This window comes from Eublepharis macularius, chromosome 3 (genome assembly GCF_028583425.1).
Source record: "Eublepharis macularius isolate TG4126 chromosome 3, MPM_Emac_v1.0, whole genome shotgun sequence".
In the NCBI taxonomy this organism is placed as follows: domain Eukaryota; kingdom Metazoa; phylum Chordata; class Lepidosauria; order Squamata; family Eublepharidae; genus Eublepharis; species Eublepharis macularius.
In genome coordinates this window covers 174,695,575-174,709,271 of record NC_072792.1, presented here as the reverse complement: position 1 = coordinate 174,709,271, position 13,697 = coordinate 174,695,575, and the positions used below count along the sequence as shown (strand labels likewise).

Here is a 13,697-nt window from a genome sequence, read left to right as displayed (position 1 = left end):
CACTGTGACACTGAGAGATCTCTGTCTTTTGGTGCTACACCTCTGAAGATGCCAGGCACAGCTGCTGGCGAAACATCAGGAACTACAATGCCAAGACCACAGCCATACAGCCCGGAAAATCTACAACAACTACCATCATTTGTTTCTGAAACTATTTTTCATTACTCATGATTTAATACTGTCGTGACAGTTATATTTCCTATTTTTTTTTCAAAAGACACATGAAATAGGCTGTTGCATTGAAGGAGGGAAGGCAGTATGGTGTAGCAGTGAGCCCAATCTTGTCAGATCTCAGAACATAAGCAGGACCAGTACTTTGGTGGGGGGGGCAGCAAGGAAGATTCTGCAGAGGAATGCAATGGCAGTCTGGCTCTGCTTTTCACTTGCCTTGAGAGCCCCTTGCTGGGGGGGGGGGGTCACATTGTGACATGATGGCACGTATGTATGTAGGCAGATGGAAAGCTTTTCTGTCACAATGGACTGAGCAGCCCCTTGCAGGAGTGGATCCTAACTCGGCAACAGCTCAGTCCGAGATTGACATCAAGCCTGCTGTGTTCAACAGAGATTGCTCTCCAGTAAGTACAGAACTCGGATGAAGCAAGAAAGGCAGCCACCAAAGGAACATCGGCCCTCAAAGAGGAGCCTCACTGGGCATGTATTGCCAGGCCCACAGACTTGGCGGGCATGCAGTGGCAAAGCCCCACCTTCTAATGTCCATCTAGCAGTGGTGGTACCCCAAGATGTGTCTTCAACCATGAACCATGCACAGCTGGATCTCGTGGCCATGTGAAGCCAGAAGTGCAGGAGATGCCTCTTCGTATCAAACCAAAGAATCGCTATCTGGACTATGTGCAGCTAAGGTAACCTCCTGAGGACATCACCAGATTCGTATGGGAATGCTATCGCACCTCAGTCAAGACTAGAGATGGGCACGAACCGAAATACAAACCAAAATTAAGCACGAACCAGGCCAGGTCATGGTTCGTGAACCATGGTTCGTCAGATCCCATTTCTGACAGACTGCCACGAACTTTAGGCTGGTTTGTTTGGTTCATTTTTTTGGTTCATCACTGCAGACAGCCTGGTGCCAATCAATCAGTTTCCTAGGCAACAGGGGATGGACTTCCTGCAGACCTTCTGCTGGCCTGGAAGTGACCTTCTGCTGGCCCGGAAGTGACCTTCTGCTGACCCAGAAGCGACAGTTTTCTGACCTGGATGTGACGTTTTCACGAACCAAACAAACTGGTTTGTGAACCAGGGGCAGGTTCCTGAAAGTACGTGGTTCATGTTTCATGAAATCTGACGAATCATGAACCACATGTTTTTTTTTTTTCTGGTTCATGACCATCTCTAGTCAAGACCTCCTTCTGTTCCTAGGCCATGATAAGTGAGCAGGACAATAACTCAGCATTCCTTTCCTCTCAGGAATCTCTCTTGCAAAATGCAGACCTACCCATAAACCTAATCAAATACTCATAGAGAGACAGCGTTGTGTAGTGGTTAGAGTGTCAGACCAGAAGCTACGATCCAAAGTTTGAATTTCCACTCTGCTGTGGAAGCCTGATGGGTGACCTTGGGCCCGTCCCTCTCACTGGGCCTAACCTACCTCACAGAGTTGTTGCCCGGATAAAATAGAAGATAGAAAAGATATAAGGTGTTTTAAGTCCCCATTAAGAAAAAAAGGGGGATATAAATGAAGCAAATAAATTAGGCAGGATAATTGCTTCTCTGTTAGCTTCTTCCTTAACCCTTTAAGTTTCACTTTTAGTGAACCAAGCATCCCAAGTTTAAATTTCATAGAGTCTGGTTCATATTGCAATACATGCATTTATATTTTCTTTCTTAGTCCTGATTTGTTCTTGTTTGAACACTCACTGGCATAGGGCCAAGGGCCTTGGATATATAACGGGCAATGACAGAATTCATTCCAGGCCTCTAAATGCCACCATAAGAAAGCTCTGGGTTCGACATGAAATAATATCCACAGAATTCAAGAGAACACAGAGAAAGGTAGCTTTAGGTTCCCCACCCCCTGAAGGCATCTACAAGCTTTTGGGTAGCACCATTACCAGATTTGATCTGAGAGAGACAAAACAGCAGATAAATGTCATTGAGAATTACCTTTCCCGGAATTAAATGATACATTTATGGAGGCCGGTAATGGCAGGGATATTAAGAGAGAAGGGAGAGAAAGCAAGCAAGCATTCCAGTGGTTTGACAATGGAATGACAACGAGGAAAAAAAACAGTCCCACCATATGCATAGGTGGGAGGAGAGACACTAAGCAATTCATTGAAGATAATATAAAGATTAGCAACAGGAATGATCCATTACTTTCTCAGCTAATGCATTATGCTAATAGGGCCACGATTTAAGCAGGACTTACTTTGTCCACCAACGTTACATCCATTTAATGTCTTTTCTTCTCAGTAGCACTGCAAAGGTTTTTTTTACCAAATCCACAAAGGTATGCACCTTCCCTCCACACACACTCAGAACCTTGCAAGGCAACACTATAAAGCTAACTGCTTTTCCTGCAATGCCGTCCTTAAACTGGTGTTGACGTCTCTCTACCTATCGATCAGTTTCACAGTAAACAGCTAATGATTTACTTCTTGGCACCCAGCAAGGACACTGCCTGTTTTGCACAACTGGTGCGCTGTCAGGCACCGGAGGGCCCAAACCAGAAGTGCGAGGAATCAAGCAAGGCCACACAGCCTGCCAGGTTAAAGGGCCAGCTGTAAGACAGAAATGCAGCCACTGGGCAGAAAGAAACTCAGGTGGTAAGGACAAACCAGACTCCACCTACTTTCTCCTACATATATATTTTACATGGATTGCTGTTGTTGACTGTGGCTGATTCTGCATATGTTGAATAATGCACTTCCAATCCTCTTTATAGATCATTTGGAACGGATTTTTTCGTGTGTGGAACAAAAAATCCACCTCAAACGATTGATAAAGTGCATTGAAAGTGCATTATCCAATGTGTGCAGAATCAACCTGTATCTCCTTCCCTTGCTTGGGATTCAAGCTTCCCTTCAGTGCTTGTAACATCCCTCCCCACTTGGGATTTTTCAAAACCACAGGGACGAGAAATCATCTCTGAGGAAGAATGAGGCTGGATCAGGGTGTGCGTGAATCTAGCCTGGAAAATTCTGAAGAAGTGAGCTGTGATTCAAGAAAGCTCCTACCCTACCACCAATTTTGTTAGTTTTACAGGTGCTACTGGACTCTTGCTCTTTTCTACTGCTATAGACAGACTAACATGGCTAACAATCTTGGGCTGAATCCACATTACCTCCGCGCGCCCCGGTGTTGCACTAAATGTTCGCTAAACACCCGGAAGTATAGCGTCTTTGTAACGCGATTCAGAAATCATGCTTGAAAGACACTATATTTCCGGGTGTTTAGCGAACATTTAGTGCAACACTGGGGCGAGCGGAGGTAATGTGGATTCAGCCTTGATCTATCTCCATGGAAGGCACATACAGAATGGAAATCCATCAACCTTGTGAAAGGTATCTGAAGAAGTGAGTTGTGACTCACAAAAGCTCATACCCTACCACCCATTTTGTTAGTCTTATAGGTGCTACCGGTTAGTCTTATAGGTGCTGTTTTCTACTGCTACAGACAGACTAACATGGCTACCCATCTTGAAAATTCCTTGATTACTGCTTGTTTCATTTATGCTGCTTCTTCCATTTTGCCGAAATTTAGCTCTAGCAGTATATAATTACTTGTTACTAGGCATGGACGAGCAAGATTTGGGTTTGGTAGCTCCTTAAAAGACCAACTACATTTCCAGGGTATGCTCTTTTGAGAGTCAGAGCTTTGTCAGAGCTTTGTCAAATGCCCATCTCTTTATGGCACACGGCTATGTTCGTTCAACCTCTGTTTCCTCTCTCTCACGGTATAAGAGTTTGCACACCCATTGGCTGAACACACACACCTGTCTCCACACACACATTAAAACAAACCAGGTAGAACTGGATATCGGGAAGGTTTGGGATAATTGCCTGCACTAGTGAAACAACAATCTCTGCATCAGAACTCAAACCTTGGCAGATTACCTTGGCATCCCTAATTGTGATGGCCTTTAAATCTCTGCGGCATTTTTTCTTGGAAAAGACTCGGCCTGTTCGAGGAAAAAGAACCATCCAGCGAGTGCAATTAGGGCTGGCACTATCAGAACCTTCGTATAAAGCAAAGTTTCTCGAAGGCGGAGGGCGAAAGAAATACAGAATTTTCTCGCTCTGAAAGGAATGAATCACAGGCCAAGGTCCCACAGATGCATTCAGGCCTGAAATGTCAGAAGTAAACGGCAATTCCAAGAACCATCTGCTGAAAAGTTCTGTCTAGATCTTTCCAGCTGGTGCTAATGGATTTGGGCAAATCAAGCGGGGGAGAGCTTTTGGGCAACACAAATTAGGAAAACTGCTATATGGAAAGAGCTCAAAGTACACCCCGTACCTGGCTTTGCTTATTCGTACAACTGCACTATCATGTAGGCCAATATCATTATTAGGGCTGAGCACATATTTGTGGGGAGGACAAAGATGGACAAAGTTTCCTGTATTCTACCGCCACCTTCGAAGCAAAGTTTGAAGCCTTCTTCCAGCAGAGAAGCCACTAAGCTAGAGGAGGGCTCATTGGGCTAAAAGAAGGCTCTTTAGACTAAAGCAGGCTGCCCCAACATGGCACCCATAGGTGCCATGTTACCTGCTGACACCTTTCTTGGTGCCCATCAAGTATTTTTAGAAAATGGGCAAGGCAAAGTAGGATTTTTGCCTAGCATGGCATCTAATTAGCCATTGGAGATCTGATTGGCTGTGCAGATTTAAAAATTATGGCTTCAGCAACAGCAGCTGCTATCTCAACACAAGGATCTTTATTGTATGACTGACAATAAGTTGTGGCTGCCATTTTGTGGCTGCGCCCAACACACTAGGTCAGAATTCCAAAGGTGCATGCAGGCTTAAAAAGGTTGGGGCCCCCTAGACTAGAGGAACTTAAGGCAGGATGTCACTCATATTCATTTATAGAGCAGGGTGGGCAGGGGAACGGACTAAACTTCTCTCTCTCTGCCCACCCCACGTTGCAAGATAGCATCACCACACTGGCCATTTCCACACACGTTGAATAATGCACTTTCAATGCACTTTCGTAATCCTTTAGAAGTGGATTTTTTGTTCCACGCATGGAAAATCAGTTTCAAATCTTCACTAAAGAGTATTGAAAGAGGATTATCCAACGTGTGTGGAAGAAGCCATTGTCTAGGCAACTCTTTCTCTTCTCAGGCTATACCATGATAGGCAGCACGGGGGCCTAAGAATATGAGACCATAACGGCAGCTTTACTGAATTAGACCAGCATCCCATCTAGTCTAGCAGCCTCTTTCACGTAGTGGGCATAGTATTTATTTATCTATTTATTTTGTTCGATTTATATCCTGCTCTCCCTGTAAGTAGGCTCAGGGCAGGTCACAACACCTTAAAAACATAAAAATCACTATCATTAAATTAAAATCATTTAAAAATAATAATAAAATACACAGATAGTAGCCAACCAGATACTCTTGTATGAATATGAAGGAAAGCCGTGACGCACCAGTCACCATCAATCTAAGCAACAAGGGAAGAGTGTCCCACTAAACAACTGAACAGGGATCATTGGACCCACACAGACAAAAGCCACAGATGACGGCAAGGAGGGGAACATGTGTGATCTGACGTAGAGTCTAGAGTAGAGATGGGCACGAGCCAAAATACGAACCAAAGTTCATCACAAACCAGGCCATTTTTTGTTTCACAAACATGTGGTTCATCAGAGCTCATTTCTGATGAACCGCGACAAACCACTATGATTTTTAGAGCGGTTCGAATGGTTCCTTTTTCAGTTCATCACTGCAGGCAGCTGTTACCTAGGCAATGGGGGGATGGGCTTTCTGCAGACCTTCTGCAGCCCTGGAAGTGATGAACCAATGAACCAAACTGGTTCATGAACTGGGCAAGTTCGTGGCGGTTCGTAGTTCGTGAAATGTGACGAACCATGAACTGCAACGAACCATCATTTTCCTGGTTCGTCTCCGCCTCTAGTCTAGAGAAAAACATACTACATTCCCCAGGTGTTCTTTCAATATGCAACAACCCTCCCTTGGTCACATGCCTAAGTGCCTGGCAACCAGTAGGATGTTTGTGGAGGCAGGGGCAGCATCCCAGGGCAAAAATTAAAAAGAAAAACAAGGCCTTATCATAGAGTTCTGGAAATTCCTTGAGCTACCAGGATACTGTATTAAGAATGTTTTGCTTTATCATAGAGCATAGCCTAGAGCTATCCTTTGTTACTTCTAGGTGACTCTAGAATTGCAAGAACTGTATGGTAAGAGCTTCCTATAAGTAGACTAGACCTTATTTTTTTTATTAATTTTTCTCCTGCCACCCCTTTCAACAGTGGTAAGCAACGAGACCTAGAGGGCCGGGAATTCCCTTGCCCCATCAGGGACTTGGCAGCACTATGACAAGGGCTTGTGCCAGTGGCTATACAAGAACAGGGATCTTTTCCCGACACAGCCCCCTACTCGAACAAGAACAGCTATACTCTTGTGGGGCTGCCACTTTGGTCAAAGGAGCTCATGGGAGAAACTTTGTGGTTTCTGTTCCCTTACAATAAAAAAGTGTAACAATTGTTCCAAGGGAAGAAATAATAGAACCAATATTGGCAGACTAAACCCAAGCCGTTTCCTCTTTTTTAAACAATTCTTTTATTACTGGATCTAAATCAGAATAACAGCTCGCTTTAGAGAATACTATTCGAGAGCGCTTCTGGGCATTGTGGTTTATTACAACTTGCCAAGAACGACTCTACCTCCCAGATCTCCTGTTTTTACACCTGTACACAAGCAGATAAAATGCCAAAGTTTCCCAACGGCAAAAGCAAAAGGTCAGGACTCATTGGATGAGAAAAGGAAAGGTATAGAGGGGGGGCGGGTATAATTCAGTGGAAGAATATATGCTTTGCAGGCAGCCTTGGTTTCCTGGAAATCTACATGTGAAGAATTAATTCCAAACTAAGCCTCCCCATGTTGTGTCTCTGCCCGGCAATTGGTATAATTGGTGTTCACAGATGGACTGTCTCTGAATATGGAAGCTCCACTTAGTCATTAATGAACCTATCTGCCATGATTTTTCCCAGTCTGGTGTTAAAGCCACCTAAGGAAAAGGTAGTGTTGCCAGGTCTCCGAGGCAACCAGCAGAGGGTGCAGTACTCACTATAGCTCTCCCCTTCTCATGATGACATCACTTCCGCAAGTGAAGTCATTGCACTGGTGGCAGGAGTGCTCCCCCTGTTGGAGACCAAAATTGGCCCCTCATGAAGAGCAGGAGCACTCCTGCATCCAACATGGCGATGTCACTTCCAGAAGTGACGTCGTCGAGCCCGCCAGGAGTGTATGAGCCACGTGTTTGCCCAGGTTGCCTGCAGGTGGTAGGTAATCGGCAGGCACCTTGCCACATCTGTTGAAGGGAAAAACCGTCAGGAGAACCCTAGGAAGTGGCCATCACTACATCTTAAACATATGAAACTGCCTTATACTGAATGAGACCATTGGTCCGTCAAAGTATGTATGGTTTCTACTTGGAATGGCAGTGGCTCTTTGGTGCCTTAAGCAGGGTCTTTCACATCATCTACCACCTGATCTTTTTAGCTGGGGATGCTGAGGAGTTGGGAGCAAGCAGTGGAATAGCCAAGCTGGATACCCAATTATTCAGGATGGATCAAGAACAAAGTAGACTATGAAGTGGATCTGGTGAACAGCCACTGTGGGGTAGTGGTTAGAATTTTGGACTAGGATCTGGGAGACCGAGGTTCAAATCCCCAGTCTGCCATGGAAGCTCACTGGGTGACCTTGGGCCAGTCATTCTCTCTCTCAGCCTAACCCACCTCTAGGGTTGTTGCGAGGATAAAACAGAGGAGAGAAGAACAATGTAAGCTACTTTGGGCCCCTACTGGGGAGAAAGGTGGGGTATAGATAAAATAAACAAGTAGCGAATGAATAAATTGGGTTAATGGGCAACAGCACAGCAAATGACATGTCAAGAAGTGTGACGTGATGCACACCAGTACCAAAAGGCCAAGTTAGATTTATACCAATGGGGTTTAAGCTGGGAGCAACTGACCAGGAAACAAGAGTTGAGGGGGGATACATCATTGAAAACTGGGGCTGAGCATGTTTCATTCATTCCCTGTGTTACTCTACAGGTTCCATTCATGTCTTCTTCTATAGAATAATGCATTCATTCATGGAGGACTCGGCAGCACTGAGAACTACACACTACCCTCATTTCCTTGGAGTCCGCATAGACTTTAACTGTGCATAGTAAGGTATCGAGAAAGCCTTTTGTAGTGAGTAGACTTTAGGGTTGCCAGGACACCCAGAGGCCAAACTGGGGGGTAGGAAGTGGCAGGGTGTGAGAACAGTGGGATACTTATTAAGCTTGGGGGCAATTTTTAATGAATCGACTCATAGCTTTCCTGTTGCATGACATCATCCTAGTAGACTTTGAAGACTGATTAGAGAGGTATGGTTTCCTTGGGTTTGCAATTCTGTAATTCTGGGTGGTATCCTATGCTCCAGAAGGGGCCATAGGAGGAAGAGCCACTTAATAATATAATAATAATAACATTCTAATTACATACCACCCTTCAGGGCAACTTAACGCTCACTCAGAGCGATTTACAAAGCATGTTATTATCATCCCCACAATAATCACCCTGTGAGGTGGTTGGGGCTGAGCACTCTGAGAGAGCTCTGATTGACCCAAGGTCACCCAGCTGGCTTCAAGAAGAGGAGTGGGGAATCAAACCTGGCTCTCCAGATTAGAGTCCTGCTGCTCTTAACCACTACATCAAACTGCTGAAGGAAGGTTTCTTAGGCAAGAGGAAGGCTTCAAACTTTGCATAGTGGCATGGCAAAATACATGCTGTTGAAATTGCTAGAAATGTGGACTCAAGAAATCCAAAAACACACTCTGTGACTGCAGAATTGTGTACTCAAAGAACATAATTTTTAACATGATGTCAATGGTCTCCATTGATACCAAGAATACTTTTTTAAAAAAAGTTTAGAACAAACCACAGATTGTTGTTGTGGGTTTTCCGGGCTGTATTGCCGTGGTCTTGGCATTGTAGTTCCTGACGTTTCGCCAGCAGCTGTGGCTGGCATCTTCAGAGGTGTAGCACCAAAAGCACCACGTCTTTTGGTGCTACACCTCTGAAGATGCCAGCCACAGCTGCTGGCGAAACGTCAGGAACTACAATGCCAAGACCACGGCAATACAGCCCGGAAAACCCACAACAACCATCGTTCTCCGGCCGTGAAAGCCTTCGACAATACAAACCACAGATTCACTGAATTTCCCTTCTGCCCTGGTAAGCAATCTCTCTTGGGTGGAGGACCAAAATCTGATGTGAAATCTCACAGAAAATGATCATCTGAACTGAAATTGTCAACTCAAATGTGCCGCACAGAAGAAAAAAAAACAAATTCAATGCTAGGAATTATTAGACAGTTGATCGAAAACAAAACAGTCAGTATTTTAATAGCCAAGCATTAATCTACAGAATGGCCTTGTTTGGAATACAGTTCACAGCTCTGGTCAGGCCATCTCTAAAAGCCAATAGTCAAGCTTGAAAAGCTGCAGAAATGGGCAATCAAAACGATTCAAGGATTGAAACACTTTCCATTTGAGGAAAGGTTAACGAGTTTCAGGGCTTTTTAACTTAGAAAAAAAGCCAAACAGGGCACGGTAGAGGTTTATAAAATGATGGACAATATAGAAAAAGCAGAAAGAATCTTTTCTGGCCAAACTCAGGATCACCAATAAATCTTGCGGACAGTAAATTTAGGACTGAAAAAAGAAGTTGTTTTGACGCAATCCAGAGCTTCAAAACACAGTGATTTTTTTTTTTTTTGCGCTAGTTGACATGTCTTTACTGGACTAGAAAAAGAATCATGGAAAATAAGTCAATCAGTGACTATTAGTCATGATTTCTAAACTAAAAGTCCATGTTCAGAAAGTAGGGTACCCTTAAGAGGCAGTTGCTGAGGGCAAGCAGGGAATTTCATGTCTTACATGCGGACTGTCTGAAGGTCTTGGTTGAGTTATTGTAGGTCCTGGACTGAACAGACACATTGCTTTGATCCAGCAGAGATCGTCTTATGCTCTCAAGTCACAACAACTCCAGTAGAGAGAAGGGTGCATGGATCACTCCTGAAGCCACTCAGTCCCCCAAGACAATTCTCCGATATCCGGCAGAAGAATGCCTTCCACGTTTCCAAAAAACGTCACAGATCAAATGTAGGGTCTGAGACCCCGGTTTCCTCAATCTCTTCTTCCTGCTTTTATCAGAGGGTTATTAATCATACAATCCAGACCTGTGTGTAAATGGGGATTTTCATGGATCTACCAGTCCACCTCTACGGTGGAGCTTAGGCTCGTGCTCTTTCTCCACAATGTAAATTGAGTATCTTAGGGGATATGTTAGGGGCAGGGCTCATTTTGAGGGGGAATGCACAGGAAGTGCAGTTCCCCAAAGAGGTCACATGACAGGAGTCCCCGCCCACCTGACTCTCGGCAATTTTGGGCCCGTTTTAGCCTGGATTGGGGCCGGAACGGCCCGTATCTGGTCTCTGACGGGTGGTGGATCACTCTCCCACTCAGCAGTGGCCCGATCCTGACAATTTTGGGCCCCTTTTCGGCCATTTTCAGCCCCTTTTTGCCATTTTGGGCCCAATTTTGGACCTGAATGGCCAGGATTGGGTCCAAAACAGCCAGGATAGGTGATGTCAAGGGGTGTGGCATATGCAAATCAGTTATGCCAATGACACATTTCCAGTGTTGTCAAGGGGCGTGGCATATGCTAATGGCTTATGCTAATGAGTTATGCTAATGAGCCCCCCAACTCTTTTCTACGAAAGGACCCCTAGTTAGGGGGATACATAAACCAGGTCTTTGTTGCTCTGCACCAGTTTTGGTGAACATGGATGCCATGGTACCCACTGATGTGCTTGCTGGTGCCCCTTTCTTTCTCTCTCAAAGCAAGTAGCCAGTTGTGGACTTCCTCCACCTCAGTGATAGTGCTTTGGAAGAGCTTAGGAGGAATCCCTTCTTCAGGGAATACCCTTTTAGAAAAATATACCTTTGTTACTGGAGGACTGCTAAGCTTGGCAATTAGTAGGAGGGTTCGGGGCGGAGACATGGAGGGGGTGACATCACCAGTGTGACAACATCGCTTCCAAAGAGTTTCCAGTGATTCCTAGAGCTACTGGCTAGAGCAAACCCAGAAGTGATGTTATGCTAATTCCCCTGCAGACACCTAGAACAGTGGCAGAAAAAGAAAGTCCCCACCAGGGACTTGCCAACACTAGCAATGGACCCGAGCCTCCATGGCAGCTATTTTGTGGTGGTGTCCACTGTGCTATACAGTCCCAGCTTTCTAAGATTGATTTGATTTGATTTATACCCCGCACTCCCCAAGAATGGGCTCAGGGCGGCTCACAACATCCATAAAATACAATAAATTAATCATAAAACTATAAAATCAGTAACAATCATAAAACAGTCTTTAAAATAATCCAGACACCTTATCCATAGGCTACTTAGATAAACAGTCAGGAGTCCACATATAGACCATACACATGGGCATAGCAGATGGCCGAGGGCAGGCCCAGAAAAAGTGGTGGTCTTAGGTGGAAGAGGGCGGGGGACACCCGCTGGTCCTCAGTCAAAGGCCTAGCAGAACATCTCCATTTTACAAGCCCTTTGGAACTGTAACAGGTCCTCCAGGGCCTGGGTCTCCAGTGGGACAGCGTTCCACCAGGCCAGGGGCAGAGTAGAAAAAGCCCTGGCCCTGGTCAAGGCCAGACAGATGTCCTTTGGGTCGGGGACCACCAGGAGTTGCTTGTCTGCAGAGTGCAATGTCCTGCAGGGGATGTAATAGGAGAGGCGGTCCCGCAGGTATGCAGGTCCCAGTCCGTGAAGGGCTTTAAACACCAAGGTTAACACCTTAAACTAGATCCAGAACTCCACTGGGAGCCAGTGCAGGTGGTACAGCACAGGATGAATGTGTGCTCCAATTGGCATTCCGGTAAGGACATGTGCCGCTGCATTCTGGACGAGATTCTAGACCAGGAAATGCAGAGAGTTGGATTTAGTTCACAAGAGGTAGAGAGCTCTCCAGAATTTAAATGGAAGTTGGCAGAGTGCAGTGCTATATATTGAACAGGGAGATCATTCCACTGTAGAAAATGGCCAAAGCTAACCAAGACTGCTCTGTGGCATATGGAAAATAATGATTAAGGAAGATTGTTTTTTGACCATTTACTTGGCACTGCATAGTTGGGGTTTTGTTGCCAGATCATTAGAGTGATTCCCCCCCCCCCTGCTACCCCAGAAGCCCTAAAATTGAGCAAATGATATCCTCCCCCACCCTCCGCCACCCAAATGGCTATATTTTTCAGCTATGGCCTTGGCTAAGAAATATAAGGCTGTGTATCAACATGTATCAAACATCATTCAAAATTTAACACTGTGATTATAGTTTGCATAATCAATTATCTCCGCCACGTCAAACTGCAGCAGTTAACACAAATCACGCTGGCTTCCTTACTACATATACTGATAACTTTCGGCATCCATTAAAAATAATCCGGCTCTTGCAAATATTACCCTGGGAGGCATGTGTGCTGTTCAGTGACCTTTCGATGCTCCGGTTTAATGAACAGCTAGGAAAGCTCAAATAACTCATTGCCAGAAATGCTCGTGATCATTGCACGTTATACTTTGCAATGACACATTCTATTTTCTAATTCTGGAGAAACAGACACCATCATTTTAGGAGACGGCATTCATACATCCTAGCCTACAGCCTTCTTCTTAGCCTTTTTGAAAAGCCTGTATATTAAAGCAAAAATTAAAAGTCTAATGTGCAAAAGCAATATAGTAGGCCATTTAATTCGGGGACTGGCAAAGCCAATACTCAAGGAGTGCTAAAGCCAGAAACCGTATGTATGTGATGTGTGGACTGGATCTTTGTTGTGCTGTTTCAGTTTGGTGCACATGGATGCCATGGTACCCACTGATATGCTTGCTGGTGCCCCCTTCTTTCTCCCTCAAAGCAAGAAGCCAGTTGTGAACTTCCTCCACCTCACTGGAAAAGGAGGTGCTTTGGAAGAGCTTAGGAAGAATCATCTTGGTCAAGAAGTACCCTTTTAGGAAAAGATACCTTTGTTACAAGAGGACTGCTAAGCTTGGCAATTGGTGGGAAGATTGGAGGCGGGGACATGGAAGGGGTGACATCACCAGTGTGACAACATCATTTCCAAAGAGTTTCTGGTGATTCCTAGAGCTACCTGCTGGAGCAAACTCAGAAGTGATGTTATCTTGCTGGCGACGGCAATGTTTTTTAAAAAATTCCCCTGCAGACACCTAGAACAGTGGCCGAAAAAGGAAGTCCCCACCAGGGACTTGCCGACCCTAGCAATGGACCCCAGCCCCCATGGCAGCCATTTTGTGGTGGTGTCCACCAGTGGCGTAGCGTGCCTTTAGGGTGCCCGGAGCAGTGACAGTCTCTCCTGCATGTGCGCTTCCCACATGCATGTGCTTCTGGGCCATTTCCACATGTCCTTATAAGCACAA

The 13,697-nt window shown here is 45.2% G+C and overlaps 1 protein-coding gene across 2 annotated transcripts in view; it reads right to left on the bottom strand.

The window, feature by feature from the left end:
- The window catches only part of DLG2 (discs large MAGUK scaffold protein 2), a 526,395-nt gene that overhangs the window by 403,195 nt on the left and 109,503 nt on the right, over positions 1 to 13,697 (bottom strand). The window contains exon 1 of one of the 2 annotated variants that reach the window (XM_054975100.1): positions 2,387 to 2,514. The exons of the other annotated variant lie outside the window; for it this stretch is intronic. Within the exon in view, the coding sequence (XP_054831075.1) occupies positions 2,387 to 2,410 (24 nt within the window). The 5' untranslated portion in view covers positions 2,411 to 2,514. Of the gene's footprint in view, positions 1 to 2,386; positions 2,515 to 13,697 lie in introns of those variants that run through there. 2 annotated transcript variants of the gene reach the window in all.